The sequence below is a fragment of the Gobio gobio genome (assembly GCF_949357685.1).
Source record: "Gobio gobio genome assembly, chromosome: 3".
Classification (NCBI taxonomy): domain Eukaryota; kingdom Metazoa; phylum Chordata; class Actinopteri; order Cypriniformes; family Gobionidae; genus Gobio; species Gobio gobio.
Window position 1 is genome coordinate 56,994,297 of NC_137099.1, and position 19,404 is coordinate 57,013,700.

Genomic DNA, 19,404 nt, shown 5'->3' on the forward strand with positions numbered 1-19,404 from the left:
AAGTGCTGAGAATTCATGAAATGTACTCCTACTTTATCAAGTTATCAAATTTCTTAAAGCTAAGACTCACTCTTACTCTCCCAGTTTTTAAAAATGACTGAATGATCAAATGTAGCACTCTTATGGAGATCTGATAATATTTTGTAAATATGTGAATTTAAATCTGACTAATTTTCAAATTGATTGTTATAAATCAACATTTCAGGAAAATGTTATGGATTTTCTAATCAAAATATGACTTTATGTTACAAAACAGGGCATTGATTTAATGTCCTCAATAGAGGACACCGGGACTTAAATCATGTTTATCAGGCATTTTGGGAGACACAAGTGAGCAGGGAAAGAAACTACGCAGCAATGTTCATAGAAAATATTAGATATTATTATGAAAATGTTGCCAACTATTACCCCCATTATTACACTTTGCTCCAAGAACACATTAATATGCAAATTAGAGACAGTGTGTTGAATGGGAAAACCCATGTATGACCATTTTACCCACATATTGCATAAAGTAAAATGGTATATCAATTCATCCCGTTATATCTTCCATAGTTGAAAATCATCTTTAAACAAAGTTTGGTTTAAAAAAATCCTGAACCCTTAAAATTGATTGGTGATTGACAAAAAAAAAACATTTTTTAATATATATTCTTATGCAGTCTAGTCTAAACAATGTAACGAGATGAAAATACAAAAGACTGTATTCCTGGGTCTTAGGAGGATATAGACCCCACTTTATTGGTATTTAAATAGTATTAGCTTCCGTTGGACTATATTTTTGAACTTCTGTGTTCTACATGACTTTCCTTGAATGGACAACATAAGTTTTAAAAAAAAAACATTCATCAAAATCATAAATAAAGTCATACAGTTTGGATAAATGTATAGGTCACCTATAAGCTGTTTTCCTAATATTAGCAACAAACGATGCTGGTCAGTGTGTCACTCACCACTTCATAAAGCTACAAGTCTCTAACTAGAACTCATTTATGATCTTTTTATGCAGTTTTTTTGCTTTTTACATCTGCGGGTTCATCAGATCAACGCCCTCTAACGGCGAACTAGTACATGTGACGTAATGAAGCCTCGTTCGTTGTTGAAATCACGTGACCTGGCCAGTTTGATTCACGGTCCGAAGTCCGAACCACTGATTCGACACATAAGAAACGCTCACGGCTCGGATCTTCATTTTGTAAAGCGCCTATCGCTACATTAAAAGCTGCTGTTTTCCACACTCAATCAATTTAAAGCAAACCAGCTTCGGTTGTAGAATCTCGATTAGAGAATAGAGTGTATCAAAACGGGCTGATGGAGAGCTATCTGCGGAACAAACTTGATCGATAAAGATGGAGCAGCATGAAAACATGCAGACCACACAGGGACCAGATGTCAAGACGATAACCTGCCAGTCGACTAAGCTTCAACAGGAGAGTGAAATACAGTGTAAGTTGGCTATTAGTCAGACTCAAATATATTAACAATTAATTTGTCAATTCTGTTAAATGTTGTTCGTGACTAATAAAGCCAAGTGTGTCAATGATTTATGCCTAGAAAGGTGGTTAAAGGGACAGTTCACCCAAAAATGAAAATTATGATTTACTCACCCTCAAGTCATCCTAGAAGTGTATGACATTCTTCTTTCAGACGAATACAATCAGAGTTATATGTCCTGGCTCTTCCAAGCTTTAGGCTATAATGGCAGTGAATGGTTGTTTCTGTCTTGAAGTCCATAAAAGTGCATCTATCCATTATAAAAGTAATCCACACTTCTCTGGAGGGGGGATGATAAAGGCCATCTGAAGCGAAGCGATGCATTTGTGAAGAAAAACATCCATATTTAAACATTTACAAACTGTAATCTCGATCTTCCGCTAACTGTCGTATACGCGCGTTCACGAGAGACTGGCGTTGTATGACGTAGGAGGCTCTGGTGAGAATATGCTAGTTCTTGTGAAAACCAAAATTTGCTATTTATTTATAAAGCACATACTAATACAACAAAAGTTGACCACAGTGCTGTACAAAGGCCAAAGACTACATAATTATAAAATCGCATTCAAATTCAATTTCATAACACCGCCATTAAAAGAAAACATAAAGTATATAAACACCACCAGCACACACCCATGTATGATCGAACGCCAAATAAAAAAAATATGATAAATATGAAAAATATTTTCTTAAATATAATATATAAATATTTTCTATCCTCTGCGCTTCCGCGTTCGTCACTGGAGCGTCCTATCATACGCTGGAACACCAGTCTCTTGTGAATGCGCGTACGACAGTTAGCGGAAGTTCAAGATTACAGTTTGTAAAGTTTTAAATATGGATATATTTCTTATACAAACACATCACTTCACTTTATAAACCTCCCGGAGCCGTGTGGACCACTTTTATGATGGATATGGACATCAAAACAGAAACAGCCCTTCACTGCCATTATAATGATTGGAAGAGCCGAGACATTTTTTTTAATATAACTCTGATTGTATTCGTCTGAAAGAAGAATGTCATATACAGGGCTCGACATTAACACTTGTCCGCTTGTAGAGCCCTATGAAATCCGTTTTATTTTTTCCCAAATTTCCATTTTTTCCGTTTTAATTTTTGCTAATTCCTTTTTTTTTTCGTTTGAATTTTTGGGAATTCATTTTTTTTACCCTTAACTGTTATTTTAGTCGTAAAGAGAGTGTTTTTAATGTTAATATAATAGAACATAAAGGAATAGGAATGACCTTAAATTTATTGAGGTAACAAACATCACATTTTTTAGGACAAATACCGCATGATGCAACATAACACTGCACTCTAAATACTTCAAGTCACAACAAAATATTAGTGCTGTGAATTGATAATTAAAAAAAAAACCTGATTAATCAAATTTTTTCTGTAATTAATCATGATTAATTGCAATTAAAAACATTGGAGTTTTTAATATTTTGATATTGTAATAATTTCAGTTACTCTCCCAAATTAATTTAGAAACAACTTAAAGACAGCATATTTTAAATGTGTTGTAATGGCATCTTTTTATGAATGAAGGCCAGTATCACTGATACTAATGTCTCTATGAAACATTGATGACGGTACATTACAGTATAACTGAAAGCTACCAATTTCAACATTTATTAGGCTTTAAAAAATAACAACTTTTAATTTAATTGAATATTATAATGAACTGACGGTAACAATGTTGTGCTGTTGACGCTTGCGCAGCCTCTCGAGGAGGAATTACAACAAATGAGCGCCTCATAAAAAAAAAACTCACGGTAGTTAACATACACGGTTAACATTACAAATTGTGGAGTTTTTATATTTATAACATATGATAGCCTACAGTTTTTCCTGAATACCATCACGACTGAAAATGACACTAATTTCATATGACAGTTTCATAAACAATTAATTAACATTTTAGATGCATTATTCACTGTTTTTGTTCGATTTCAGCAGCAAAAATAGTTCCATACAAAGATCTCAGCAGAACCAACGCATCTCACAGCAAGGGTGTGTTACTGAATGATTCAGTGTTTTGAATGAATCGGTTGAATCAAAGATTCAGTGACCTATTCGTAAACGACTGCCTCATTCTTGAATGAATCATCCGTTTGAATGAATCGTTTAAATTAATGACTCAATGACTCACTCATTAATACGGTCACCTGCTTCCATCTACTGGTGGTTTAGTTTATTTCTTATTTGTACTGTATATTCAAACATATTTAAAAAAATCTCATTACAGTATTTAATGTAAAATAAATAATCAAGAAGTAAAATTTTTTTGTGTAAATTATTTAATTTGATTGGTAACAGTCCTATAGTGTCTTATTCTAATTAAATTTCTAGATCAAATTAAAAAAATTAATAAAATGAAAGCTGAAGCATAGCCTATATTTAATAAGATTGTGGGAAGAAAGCCCTTTATAAAAGGTAAAAATATCACAAATATGCAGATTTAAATATGTCAAAGCTGACTGAACACTGATGAGAATATTGCTTCAGAATAAATTATATTTACAAAAAAAATTTTTTTGTGAATGGTTAAAATGCATATGATAGTTCTCTCTCTCTCTCTCTCTCTCCCTCTACCTCTTTTTTTCACACATTATCTCACATTTATTGTCCTTGAATTGAGTTTTGACATTGATTTTTTTAATGTTTATTTTAGATCGTAAGGATCTGAAAGAAGATTATATCACTTGCGATCAATGTGGGCTGCATTTCACAGAGCAAGCAAGCCTGACGCACCACATGACAATACACACGGGAGAGAAGCCGTTCACCTGCCCTCAGTGTGGAAAATGTTTCACATTTAAACAAAGCCTTGAGGCTCACATCAGAAGTCACACCGGAGAAAAGCCGTTCACCTGCCCTCAGTGTGGAAAGAGTTTCTCATTTAAACAAAGCCTTGAGGCGCACATTAGAAATCACACTGGAGAGAAGCCCTTCACCTGCTCTGAGTGTGGAAAGAGTTTCGCACAACAAGGACAACTTAAATATCATGTGACAAATCACACTGGAGAGAATCCTTTCACCTGCCCTCAATGTGGAAAGAGTTTCACAGCCAAACAAAGCCTTAAAGTTCACATGAGAATTCACACTGGAGAGAAGCCGTTCACCTGTCCTCAGTGTGGGATGAGCTTTTCACAACAAGAATACCTTAAACGACACATAAGAATACACACCGGAGAGAAGCCGTTCACCTGCTCTCAATGTGGAAGGAGTTTCAGAGTGAAACGAAACCTGGATTGTCACATAAGAACTCACACTGGAGAGAAGCCGTTCGCCTGCCCTGAGTGTGGAAAGAGTTTCACAGTGAAACAAAACCTTGACAATCACATGAGGATTCACACTGGAGAGACGCCTTTCTCCTGCCCCCAGTGTGGAAAGAGATTCACTGTGAAGCAAAGCCTTGCCAGTCACATGAACATTCACACTGGACAGAAGCCGTTCTCCTGCTCTCAATGTGGAAAGAGATTCGCTGGAAAACGAAACCTGGAGTATCACATGAGAATTCACACTGGAGAGAAGCCGTTCATCTGCCCTCAGTGTGGGAACAGTTTTGCAATGAAAAACAACCTTGAGAGACACATGAGAATTCACATGGGAGTGAAGCCGTTCACCTGCTCTGAGTGTGGAAAGGGTTTCACAGTGAGACATGGCCTTGAGGTTCACATGAGAGTTCACACTGGAGTGAAGCCGTTCATCTGCTGTGAGTGCGGGAAGGGTTTCTCAGTGAAACAAAGCCTTGAGAGTCACATGGTACAGCACACTGGAGAAAAGTCTTGCACCTGCTCTCAGTGCGGAAAGAGTTACACATTGAGACAAAGCCTTGAGAGACACATGAGGATTCACAGTGGAGAGAATTATTTCAGCTGCTCGGAGTGTGGAATGAGTTTCACGGTAAAACATGGCCTTGAGAGACACATGAGAATTCACACTGGAGAAAAGCCTTTCACTTGCCCTCAGTGTGCGAAGAGCTTCACACAACAGGAGAACCTTAACCGTCACATGAGAGTTCACACTGGAGAGAAGCCTTTTCAACCGAGTGGGGGAATCTCTTCCTCCGCCTGTGTGCAGCATCCATCAGAATGAAGTGTGTATACTAGGGATGTGACGGTGAGGAAATTTTCCCACCGGTTAATTGATGTGTGACAACACCGGTAATACCGGTATCACCGGGAGAGGCTTTTAAATCACTAATTCTATCTAACCGAAAGTAACATGCACACGACCGCTCTGAACTGAAAACGCGTCAGTGCGCACACACCGTGAATGACAGCTCGTCTGTAAATGCGCGCTCTGTGAGGCCATGGGTGCGTCTCAATCAGTTCCCTAGTTCAGTAGTCAGGGCACTGATCAAGCATTGATCAGTCTATGATTGAGATGCATGCCATGAATGAATAACAGTTCGTCCGTAAAGCCTCGTTTATACTCGACGCGCCCGCACGAGCGCGAGGGTGCGCGCGGCAAAAATAAATGCGCGCAGTCAGCGTAGCGCGGAGGCTAGCACTGCAGAGCCAGGCGAAAGTAAACAATGCGCGCTCTGTGCGGCCGTGCACATTTTACTTTCGGTTTTGAATTAGCGCCAATTCGACTGCGGGTTGCTTGAATTGTGGGTTCATTAGCCTATTATTTTTAATGAAAAACACAACAACAAAACAAATGACAAACTCCCTTAAATAGGCGCTTTTACGTTTCGCTTTGAAACCAAATCTTCCGCGATCATCTCAGTCAGCTCCTCACTCTTAAATCTGATGAATGACTCCTGCCGCTGCCGAGACTCACGGTCGGATCCTTCAGATACGTTCAGTTTTTATTTGTATTGTCTGTTCTCTAACTGAACTAAATAATTTTATTACTATAAAAAAATCAAAAAGACGGTGGGCGGTGCCACGGTGGGCAAGTGATGTAACCGGTGTTGAGTCTGGACACCGGTAACACCGGCAACACCGACTATCGTAGCAAGCCTAGTGTATACCAGAAACCCTACCAGCTATCAGAGGAGCGTGACGTAGTCAACATTTTATATGATTAGGAGGCCATGACTGATCAATGGGACCAATGGGACATTTGGTCGGGATGCCACGTTTACACCCCTACTCAATCAAGTGTTTCTATTGTTCATTATAATGGGAGATGCTGAACTTCAGCAAGAACATGTTGTAAATAAAACAATTAAACCTCAATAAAATTCAATGACCAGCACTTTTTACAATTAGTTAACCATAATCTCGGTTAATCATTTGAATATATTGAGTCATTTGAGTAGCAGTGCCATCCATTGCCAGTCACTCTGCAGCTTCTTCCGATCTGGCCTAGGGCATGTTACTGAGTTGAGGCGGTCGTCAGTGAGCCTGCCTCTTCTGTTGGCCCGGTGTTTACATGCACATGAACTTTAATGCCATCCCATTCTTAATCCGTAGGGTTTAATAAGGACCCTTTGCATCTACCAAACTTTACACTTGCACAACCACCAAACCCAGACTCGTCCATGGGATTACCAGACAGAGAAGCGTGATTGGTCACTCCAGAGAACACGTCTCCACTGCTCTAGAGTCCAGTGGCGGCACGCTTTACCCCACTGCATCCCACGCTTTGCATTGCACTTGGTGATGTAAGGCTTGGATGAGCTGCTCGGCCATGGAAACCCATTCCATGAAGCTCTACACACTGTTCTTGAGCTCATCTGAAGGACACATGAGGTTTGGAGGTCTGGAGCTGTTGACTCTGCAGAAAGTTGGCGACTTCTGCGCACTGTGACCCTCAGCATGTGCTGACCCCGCTCTGTGATTTTACATGTCCTACCACTGAGTTTCTGTTGTTGCTTCCACTTTGTTATAATGCCACTAACAGTTGACCATTGAATATTTAGTAGAGAGGAATTTCACAATGGACTTATTGCACAGGTGGCAACCTAACATGGTACCGCTTGAGTTCACTGAGCTCCTGAGAGCGGCCCATTCTCTCACAAATGCATGCCTAGTGCTTGATGGTAGCACCAATTAAATTTTTTCCCGCCTTTCTACTACATAGACAGCCACGTTTTATTAAAAGCCCATTTTACCAGCAGTGAATTGACAGTGAACAGAAATGTATTATTTATTATTTACATCACTTTTACTCTTTCTGTCCATTGTGCTGACCCATACATAGAAATGTTGGTCAGAAAAATAATTTATTCAATCTTATTTTATATGTGCTCTCAGAAGAGTAATAAAAGAACATTCCATAGAATATTTGGCCTGGTCGTATTTTGATACCATCATGACGATTTTGAATGTTTTATTCCAATGTACAGATTATTTTAACACCTAAATAAACGGTTTCACAAAAGTTACAGCTTTGGTTTTGTTTAGTTTTTTTAATTGACTGTTTAAATAAAAACATACCAGGTAGAGATTTTTATCTCTGAGGAACAATAACGCAATTTTTATATTTTAAATTATATGAATATGTAATGCATATTTTGCTGTAAGAATATATGTGGCACACTCTTTTCAGTCCACCTTTCTTCTGTTTCTGATTATTATTAATTTTTTTTGTATTCCAAGGTAACACTATCTCTCGTGGTATGTTCTTTAAATAAACAGAATCTCATGAATGATCACATTGATATAACACGGTTTTCCCTGAATTTGTTTTAACCCTAATTAAGTAAACATAACATAAACCCAAACGTTCATACGCTGATTGTTGACGTCTGTGTGTGTGTGTGTGTATGTGTGTGTGATGCAGTAGTTCATGTGCACAATGTGTTTTTTGAAATCCTCCAGATTATCTGATTGTCTCACAGTTGCTGGATCTCAAGCTGTAGTATCACAGGCTTGCTATAATCAATACCATAAACCTACACATCACCCATAACCACCCACTGAGCAAAGTTATGTCCAAAAGACGTCTTTTCAACGTCTTTGCCACTAGAGGCGTACGTTGAAAAGACGTCCACTGAGGAGCCAGAATGAAAGTTTTTATGACGTCTGTTTTTGACGTGTTCTGCACGTCCGATATAGACGTTCATGGAACCTCAAGGTTAAAAACTAGTAATGTGCTCATTGTGGACATATTTCCCATTTGTAAATGCAAAGCAACTCACAGACAGTGTGTGTTTGTCCAGAAATCATGAAAATAGAAACTTCGCTCACACCTTTAGACACTTTAGACAACTTAGCATCTGTAATTCACACATCTTTAGATCGTGAGAGAATCGTGGGATTCAATCCAGGATCTTCTTGCTGTGAGGAGACAGTGTTTCCCACTGAGACACTGGAGCTGCCCTTAATCTCAGACATAAGACACACTTTGACTATTTCTGTCAGACGTCTACAGAAGCTCTTACTGAGAATTAACAGAGGTTTAGATGTTGATGTTTGTTTCATTTGAAGTCACCATTGTGGTGGGAAGCGTTTGCTTTAGTTGGGCTCTTGGTCCCTGTACTTGAGTTAGCTTTTCTTTGGCTGCTGTAACTGTGTGTGAGAAACACAATAGTTGTGGCTGAGAAAGCAAAGACAAAGCGACATCAGGTGTTGTCAGCTTCTTGTTGATGACTAAACTTTTGGAAAGTGATCATTTGATGTTTTTTTTTTTTAAGTTTTGTGTGCTTGTTTGGCAAACTAACTCGTGAATGTAACGTACTGGCACCAATAGCATCAAAATGATCACTTGTCCTGAGGGATGACAAAACAGTATGTGCACACAATGTTTTGAGCAAATAGTTCATATGGTCACACACAGACATCAAGATTTTGCATATGATTCACAAAAACGGTGACAATCAAGCATTAGTTTTGTACTATGAAGCTACCCATCATGCATTGCAGCATGAAGCTTTTTTGTTTTGATTGTCACCGTTGTTGTGAAGCATAGGCAAAATCTTGATGTCTGTGTGTGACTATGTGAAATGTTTGCTCAAAACATTGTGTGCACATACTGTTTTATCATCCTTCAGGAAAAGTGATCATTTTGATGCTATTGGTGCCAGTACTGTTTTCGCAAGCTTATAGTGGAAATAATAAGATATTAAAAAGAAACAACGCATGCAAAACTCACAGGCACAACATCAGATGCTTGCTATCTGATGATTTAGTCATCAACTTTCTCAGCCACAACTATTGTGTTTCTCACACACAGTTACAGCAGCCAAAGGAAAACTAACTTAAAGGGGCTATATGCGTTTTTCTGAAATTTAAACTCGCGACTGACACCTGTGGCCAAAAAACAGAACTGCTCTCATTTTCTGCTCGCTCTCGCAGCGGTGGTGACGTCACATCCGCAGACAGCGCGGGAAAAGACGACCCGCCAGAAAATAGGAAAAATAGGATACAGGCTTAATAGGTGCACCCACTGTGAGCGGACAAGGTGTCAGTATGCTCATCAGGAGATGTTTGAGTCATAAATGGTAAAATAAAAAGGCTATTGTTACGTTTATTATGGGGAAAAAGTTGCATATAGCCCCTTTAAGTACAGGGACCAAGAGCCCAACTAAAACAAACGCTTCCCACCACAATGGTGACTTCAAATGAAACATAAATATCAACATCTAAAGCTCTGTTAATTCTCAGTAAGAGCTTCTGTAGACGTCTGACAGAAATAGTCAAAGTGTGTCTTATGTCTGTGATTAAGGGCAGCACCAGTGTCTCAGTGGGAAACACTGTCTCCTCACAGCAAGAAGATCCTGGATTGAATCCCACGATTCTCTCACGATCCAAAGATGTGTGAATTACAGATGCTAAGTTGTCTAAAGTGTCTAAAGGTGTGAGCGAAGTTTCTTTTATTTTCATGATTTCTGGACAAACACACACTGTCTGTGAGTTGCTTTGCAATTACAAATGGAAAATATGTCCACAATGAGCACATTACTAGATTTTAACCTTGAGGTTCCATGAATGTCTATATCGGACGTGCAGAACACGTCAAAAACAGACGTCATAAAAACTTTCATTCTGGCTCCTCAGTGGACGTCTTTTCAACGTACGCCTCTAGTGGCAAAGACGTTGAAAAGACGTCTTTTGGACATAACTTGGCTCAGTGGGCAGAGCTTTTGACTCTGAGTGAGATCAATTAATCAGGTTATTGCATTATTATTGTCATAATCAGTGCATAACCATCAACATCTGAACACATTTTCTCTTGGCAATGTTCCAATTAAGGAGCGACCATTTTTTATTAGTGCAACATACACGTTACATAATATAATCTTAGAATAACACAGTTAATGGTCTGCAGAATATACAAATTGCAAAAGCTAAAAAGCAAATAATATGCTGTGGAGAGAGGGTTAATTTACATATATAGTAGAGGAAAACATGTTATCTGGAAACAGCTGGTTTAAAAGTGGGGGAGAAAATGGAGGTATTCATCTAACTATAAAAACAACTGTTTCTTTCTAATTATTGTCAGGTTTTATAGAAACTAGAACATATAATTTGCAGACAATATAAAGAATAGAGAAAAACATGATGGACGAATTAGGAAAAATGGGATTAATAGGGACAGGCATAAAGGATACAGTCTGGAAAGTGGTGTGGATGAACAAGGCAGAAGATGTATTATCAGTTTTGATATTAACAAAGACAGGTCCGGTGATGAGAATATAGCCTGGTGTAATGGACATTACAGGAAATAAACCCAGAAGATGGCAGTAGCGCAACGCCTCTGGATGAAAGCTGCCGTTAATCCCCAAAAGAAGAAGAAGACCTGACTGATGGAGCGACCTGGAAAATAAACAGGATCGAACATCTCCTGGAGAGAAAGATGGAGCAGCATGAAGACAATCAGCCCACACCAGATGCGAAGACGGACACATGCCAGTCATCACCGAGGCAAGAATGGACGAATGAAAGTCCGTGTAAGTCTGCTATTTTTGGTTATTTTCAAACCCAAATGCTGGGTTCAGCCTGTTGGGTCATTTTATTGGGTTATTTTTAATATTTTTGTTTGCCCATGTGCTGGGTAGTTTTTTTCTGTTACTCAGCTGCTGGATATTTTTACTGTTAATACAAATGATGAACCCCCTCACTCACATACAATGTCAATGTCAAAGATCATGTCAAACGTGCGCTCCGCTGACAGGAGGCGAGCGCGGTGCTGATAGTGCGCCAGCGTCGACGCGCAGCGGTGTCTGCTAGAGGTGGGCAGATCGATACTAATATCGATAATATCGATACCAACGTTGGTATCGGTATTGATCGATACCAACGTGAAAATATCGATACTTAAGTTTCAGTTTCTCTCGTTTTGCGACCTGGCCGTGTTTGTCAAAATGCTGCTGCTGTCAGAGAGCAGAGCAAGCTCTCAAGAGTGCTGCTCGTGCTCGACGCTGCTCTCCTCCCCCTCTCCTGTGTTGTACCGTCACGTGACTCACCACTAGCGCTACCACCACCAGTCAGGCGCGCGCGCCGCTCAGCCGCGCATTTGCCCAAATCGTTCAAGACGCGCCGCTCTCGCCGGAGCTCGCCGCCGGGCTCCCATTGAGAATGAATGACTTCCGGCCACTTTGACGCTCTCGCCGGCGGCGGTGTGAACGCACAGTAACAGCAGCATGTCAGAGGCGGAGAATGGCAGCAGAGAGAAAGAGGAGCGTTGTATGTAAAACTTTGTGACTTTGTTTATTTAAGAAAAAAATCCTGAAAAGAAGTGCACTAAAGAGGAGAAACATTTTTTGTTAATGCTACTTGAAAAGAGATTTTGTTTTTACATTTTTTATATTTGTGAAGTAATCATTTTGTAACTTTGTTTATTTAAATAAAACAGAAGTAACCAAAAGTTGTTTCTGAACAAAAGCTTTTGTAGTACTGATTAATAACCCAAAATGCAAATCACAAAAACAAATTAAAAGTCATGAAAATTCATTTAGATTTAGGTTGAAGACACATCCACCTTAATTATTAAAAAGTATCGATATTGGTATCGGTATCGGCGATACTGGCCCTGTATTTACTTGGTATCGGATCGATACCAAATCTAGCGGTATCGCACACCTCTAGTGTCTGCTCGCGCTATGCGTTTGATGTGTTGAAAGCCTACTGATAGGCTACCAGTTTTCTTCACACGGATTCCCATTGGCTGCTCTTGCTAGCACATCCTAAAACGTTTACTACTTTGAGTATTTTATGATTATAAAGACTGACTTGCCTAAATATTGTAGCCTATATAACATATTTTAAAGTGCATTTTTCTTATTTAAAATAAAATAAAAAAAACCTTGTCTGACCCAGCATTATGTCAAAAAACAACCCAGCATAGAGTGCAAAACCCAACAATGTTTTTTGTCCAATATCGACCTAGCGCTGGGTTGCCAAATAACCCAGAAATGATTTAAAACAAAATTTTAACCCAGCATTTTGTGTGTGTAGGGATTTCTCAGACCAACAATATAATTTATATATATATATATATATATATACATATATATACATGAATACATACCGCATTAAGAATTGAATTTGGAATCAGTGAAGAATGAATTTGAAGAAGAAAAATAAGAATAATTCATATATTCATCTGAAAATGTAATCTACAAATGCATACACAAACAGATGTTCCTGCCACGTCTGACGTTGCTAAGCTTTTTCATCTCGCTGCACATAGACTTGCCTGGGAAAAAAACGAGCGCGCCGCATGAGCATGACAACGGCGTTGCTCTCTATTTGAGCGCACTTGACGCGCGTCTACATTTAAAATAACAAACTTGAGCGTGCAAAAGACGTAACATATGTGAACGGCCCCGTAGTCAGTGCATGGTTACATAAGCGTAGCAGTCAATGTACAGGACATTTAGGCCCAATGAACGGGACGTCCCGGCTGGCAACCCTACTTTTAAATCAAGCTGTTTTTAATATTATAGAGCATAAAAATATCCCCATGTCGTACATGTATCTTTATTTAGCATTGAAAGGTTGCCTACCTGTTTCATATTTCAACATGTTTCCGTTGATTTCACACATTTTGCGTTTCAGCGGCCTGCGTCCGGAGGGGGATCTTTAAGAAACCAATTAGAGACCAGCTTCAGGTCACTTGCTGTCCGTAGATTTTTGTACTCAGATAGACATCCATTTGTCCGATGTCCCTCGCGCATGAAACATATTGAAGAACATATAAAATAGTTAACCGCCAGTTTTTATTAAATGCTGAGGCTCTTACTAACAGCCGGCACGTCGTATGAGTAAACTATTTTATTTTTATTTCACTTTTATATAATTTTTGTATACATGTTTATTTCTGGAATTTTGATGGGGGCGGCGCGCCCCAGCGCCCTCTATTGACTAGCCGCCACTGTTTGTAACACAAGTGTTCGAACAACTGCCCCACAAGCCACATACAACAGTACTTACGGTAGAACCTGTAATGCTTTACATAGAGGCCGGATAGCGAGTGAGTGAGAGTGCGTTCCGCCTTAAAGCTACACTGTGTGATATTTTCCCCCATCTAGCGGTGAAAAGGTATATGACCATCCAGTGAATTGTAGTTTCTGTTCCTCTCAATTCCGATTTCGTTTTAACTCCTACGGTGGCCGATTTAGTCCAAGATTAACATGGCTTCCAGTTCGATCTCGTCCACATTCGACACGGTGCCTGTGGGATATTCTGTGCGCAGTGGGATGGTTGGAACTCAACTGGCCTAATTATTCGGCTAGAAAGAACTGCAGCTAATCCAGAGTGAACTTTGATGATAGTAATGTTTATTCAGTCATCCAATTTTAAGGCATAAACAGGTTTGCGTGGATATGTACATAAATGTGGTTTCTGTGAGAGAACAAATAAGGATGGTAAATATACATGATAATGAAATGACAGAAGATACACAGTTAAGAACTGCATAACTATACTTATAAGTTACATTTGTATAATGTAACCGTAAACCAGAGCTTATTGTACTATATATAGGCGCTAAATGCAGCTGCATTAAAAGGAGCAGAGCTGCCGCTGCCGCTGCTAACAAGCGTGTCAGATTACAAAAGTGTGTGCGCAGCTTTAGCACTGCAGTGCGCTCTGTATAACAATTGTTAAAATGCCGATCAGACCTGATACATATTTCCATCAACATACATTACAAGCAAATATTTTCTATAAACGAATAAACATTGTTGATAACAAAATAACTGAATGATTTTTCAAATAGGTGAGCATTACGCTAATGTATGTTGACACAAAAATACTTCTGAGGTGACATCAACTGAATTACGCGACGACACACTCTGAAACACATCTACAATGACAATAACTATTATTACTTATGGAGTTATTAACGCACAGAAATACCACACAAGGAAAAACAGACTTTTGAGGAATAAACAAGCCAGGAAAACTCAGTATAACTCTGTTACTGGACGCTGCTGAGGTGAAAACTCTCTGCACATGCACCAGACAAGTCTGAACAAGTTGACGCGCACATGCGCGAGGCAGGGAATTTTGTACAGTGCCATCGAGTGTTAAAACGCCAAAGGCGAAGCTTGAATTTACGGGTATGTCCCTCTTTGGCTAATATACTTTCAAGATGGAGGGGCAACATGGCGACCTGCATTCGAACCCCTACCCGTATGTATTTTAAATGGCATATTATAAACTTACGAGAATACTTTATTACTTGAAAGAAGTAAATATACATTAATGAGCACATATTTTTGAAAGAACTAAGCGTTTTTTGCTAAGAATAAACTAAAAAAGTTACACAGTGTAGCTTTAAAGGAGCTGTACCTTATTCTACTTGTTACAAACTGTAATAACGATACTACCGTTTAAAAAAATACAGTGGCACCGGCAGTATTTTGGACCCTTAGTATCGTGATACTACCATAGTACCGGTAAACCGTGCAACCCTATAGTAGAGAAGTATGCGATTTCAGATGCAGCTTTAACCTTTAGTATGTCAAAGATAAAACAATGACGTCTGTTCCAAATGAATTGGGTGCAGATCCAAAACTTTGTCTGTCTCATCTTTATTGTACTTAAATTGATTTTTGACTTGTTATGCTTATTTTAGGTCTGGAAGGACTGAAAGAAGATGATATCACTTGCCATCAATGTGGGATATGTTTCACCAAGCGAGCGGACCTTGAAAAGCACATGAGAATTCACACCGGAGAGAAGCCGTTCACTTGCTCCCAGTGCGGAAAGAGTTTCACAGTGAAACAAAGCCTTGAGAGTCACATGAGGATTCACACTGGAGAGAAGCCCTTCGTCTGCTCTCAGTGTGGAAAGAGTTTCACAACGAAAACTTCCCTTAATTTTCATATGAGAACTCACACTGGAGAGAAGCCGTTCATCTGCTCTCAGTGTGGAAAGAGTTTCACAGTGGAAAAAAAACTTAATATTCACATGAGGATTCACACTGGAGAGAAGCCCTTCACCTGCTCTCAGTGTGAAAAGAGTTTCAACATGAAACAAAACCTTGATATCCACATGAGAAATCACACTGGAGAGAAGCCGTTCATCTGCTCTGAGTGTGGAAAGAGTTTCACAGTCAAACAAAATCTTGATAGCCACATTAAAATTCACACAGGAGAGAAGCCGTTCATCTGCCCTCAGTGTGGAAAGAGTTTCTCAGAGAAACAAAACCTTAAATGTCACATGAGGATTCACACTGGAGAGAAACCTTTCTCCTGCTTTCAATGTGGAAAGAGTTACACAATGAAGCAAAGCCTTGAAATTCACACGAGAAGTCACACGGGAGAGAAGCCATTCTCCTGCTCTCAGTGCGGAAAGAGTTTCACAGTGAAACAAAACCTCGAGAGTCACATGAGAATTCACACAGGAGAGAAGCCGTTCAACTGTTTTGAGTGTGGAAAGAGTTTCACAGAGAAAAAAAAACTTAGTATTCACATGAGAATTCACACCGGAGAGAAGCCGTTCTCCTGCTCTCAGTGTGGAAAGAGTTTCACACAACAAAACCACCTTAAATGTCACATGATGCTTCACACTGAAGAGAAGCCTTTCTCCTGCTATGACTGTGGAAAGAGTTTCAACATGAAACAAAAGCTTGCAAGACACATGAGAAGCCACACTGGAGAGAAGCCGTTCTCCTGCTCTGAGTGTGGGAAGAGTTTCACAGTGAAACAAAACCTTGAGAGACACATGAGGATTCACACCAGAGAGAATGGAAACGCTGTGAGTGTGGAAAGAGTTTCAACATGAGGAGTTCCCACTAGAGTAAAGCCTTTCAACGAGTCTCCTCTGTGTGCAGCATCCATCCAAATGATGTGAGGGCAGTCATAGCAGACCAGAAAACCCACCAGCTATTGCAGAAGTCTGATGTAGTCGATCTGTTTATGGGATTATTCTGATAAAAGATCAATGGGAAAAATTGGTCAGGTTAACACATTCACACATCCAGTTTGCGCGAAAGAGGCGAATTGAGTGTCTTGCGCAAGTTATTTTATTTGGATGCTTTTTGTGCATTCACGCGTTTCATGCGAATATGCTTCTGACACCCGACTTGAAAAAACGAAACTTTGGCGTCTGTTCGCACCACGTTAACCAATCAGGATCCTGCTTGCAGCTGCCACATGGTGAAGTGACAAATGGGCAGTGTTGCCACAGTTACTTTGAAAAAGTAATCTGATTACTGATTAGTCCTTTAAAAAGTAACTTAGTTACTTTACAGATTACTTGATTTTAAAAGTAACTAAGTTAGATTAAAAGTTACGTTATATTCAGCAGTTGCCGACAACACCCCTGCCGCCTCAACATAAAAATGACAACCGTTTTTGTCAACACTCACTTTATTGGAAGTGCATTTTTAACAGTAACGTCCACAATGTATGTCTTGACATTTTAAGTTGAAATTATTTAATAAAAATGGTATTAAAGACAGACTTTCTTGACTTCACTTAACATAAATACTCTCCCTGAGACGCAAGAAGAGAGCAAAAATATATATTTTTACTAAGGAAAATGACAAAAATAGTAACTCACAGTGACTTGGATAAGTTACTTTAATCTGATTACTGGTTTGGAAATAGTAACGCGTTAGATTAGTCGTTACTGGAAAAAAGTAGTCAGATTACTTAGTAACGCGTTACTGGCATCACTGCAAATGGGGGCAGGCCCGCTCGGAGTCACTCATTCAAAACAGTGGCTGTGTTTAAGGACTTGGCACTTAATCTGGACTGAAAGACTGAAGGACCTTGGCGTATGATTGCATTATTATGGTATGACAATAATGAATTGTTGTTACTGTTCTTTCATGCGTTTAATAAAATAAAAAAAGTCGCTCATTCAACATGGAGGAATGACTGATATTGGCAGTGAGCAGTCACACAGAGCTATATGGGCACGGGACAGGCGGAAGTACAGCCGAAAGCGGCCATCATCCAGGCGCAGCTCCTGGAGTGCCTCGAATGTGCGTCTATTCCGCTTCAAACGCTCGCTTTATACGCTTTGGACACGCAAGTGGATTCAAAATGTTCAAGCGTCCAGCTAGACGCGATAGAAGCAAATTTGATGAAATGAAAAAAATGAAAATTAGCCCATAATTTACTCACCCTCAAGTCATCCTTGGTGTGTATGACATTCTTCTTTCAGACAAATAAAATCTGAGTTATATTACAAAAGTCCAGGCTAATCCAACCATTAGAATTTGATTCATAGTTGCTTTGTTTTTGAAGTCCATAAAAAAGTGCATCTGTCCGTCAAATAACTGCTCCACGCGGCTCTGGGGTGTTAATAAAGGCCTTCTGAAGCGAATCGACGCGTTTGTGTAAGAAAAATTTTCATATTTAAAACTTTATCAAGTAAACTTTCCGCCGACCGCCTTCCGTGGAAAAGTGTTGAATGTTGAAAGTGAAACTCAAGATGCGTACGGGACGTCATGACGAGCGGACCTGGTCGCGTTAGTCTTTCGATCGGCAGGGGAACTTTCAACAATTTTTCCATAAATTGAACAGGAAAGGCGGTCGGCCGAAAGTTTACTTGATAAAGTTTTAAATATGGATATTTTTCTTACACAAACACATCGATTCGCTTCAGAAGGCCTTCATTAACATTTGATGGGCAGATGCACTTTTTATGGACTTCAAAAACAGAGCAACTATGAATCCAATTCTAATGCTTGGATTAGCCTGGACAGTTGTAATATATCTCAGATTTTATTCGTCTGAAAGAAGAATGTCATATACACCTCGGATGACTTGAGGGTGAGTAAATTATGGGCTAATTTTCATTTTTTGGTGAACTATCCCTTTAATTTAGTATTTGTGCACTGTCTGCGCAAATACCAAATTGAGTTCTCTTTTGTGTCCTTTTGCACTTTAATATTCAAGGCTAAAAATGCATGAAGTTCCGTCAACTGTCCCGAACGTTGTTCATGCTGGCCTCGAGTCATCGAGCAGTTGAGCCCTGTCCAACGCATCGGCACAGAGCGCAGTATTGTACTCGATATGATACTGGTGTCAGTGCATCCCTAATAACAAATATAGCCGCAAGCGACAATAATTGGGGTCCAAGCATTAACAGCCCATGTGGATGATTATGAAATGTATCTGATGATGTGTTTTTATAGCAACGTACATCTTGAATCTTCACTAAAAGTCACGGTTTGTTCTTAATATGTGTATTTGTGGACTCGTATTTGAAATGTATGTCATAGGATGTCAGGACAATTTCAAATGAATGTGAAGATATAATTTGCAGCTCAAAACCTTATATATCTGAAGAATTTATCTTATCTTTATTTTTTTTTTCTGTTTCCTCTTAATATTAAGCTTGCCGTTTCACAAAAGTGTTACATTATTCATAACACAACAATAAACGTCTCTAGAAATTGTATAATATATAATCATGAAATGGACATCTAAAATTGTCTCAAGTATCAAGGACAAGTAAGGAAAGTATGAGTTGAGTGTCTCATCTAGGTCTTTCAGATGCTGGGTAATAACATGTGTGCATTACACAAGGGAAACAT

At 39.2% G+C, this 19,404-nt stretch overlaps 2 protein-coding genes across 2 annotated transcripts; both read left to right on the forward strand.

The window, feature by feature from the left end:
- The first annotated feature begins 1,130 nt into the window (after positions 1 to 1,130).
- LOC307123935 (uncharacterized protein) lies at positions 1,131 to 7,845 on the forward strand. The gene is made up of 2 exons (XM_079812799.1): positions 1,131 to 1,446; positions 4,175 to 7,845. The coding sequence occupies exons 1-2, from the start codon at positions 1,350 to 1,352 to the stop codon at positions 5,599 to 5,601; spliced, it is 1,524 nt and encodes a 507-aa protein (XP_079668925.1). The 5' UTR covers positions 1,131 to 1,349; the 3' UTR covers positions 5,602 to 7,845.
- Positions 7,846 to 11,194: 3,349 nt separating this feature from the next.
- Positions 11,195 to 17,722, forward strand: LOC307123281 (uncharacterized protein). Its single transcript, XM_079811769.1, has 2 exons — positions 11,195 to 11,353; positions 15,487 to 17,722. The coding sequence occupies exons 1-2, from the start codon at positions 11,260 to 11,262 to the stop codon at positions 16,635 to 16,637; spliced, it is 1,245 nt and encodes a 414-aa protein (XP_079667895.1). The 5' UTR covers positions 11,195 to 11,259; the 3' UTR covers positions 16,638 to 17,722.
- Positions 17,723 to 19,404: the final 1,682 nt, after the last annotated feature.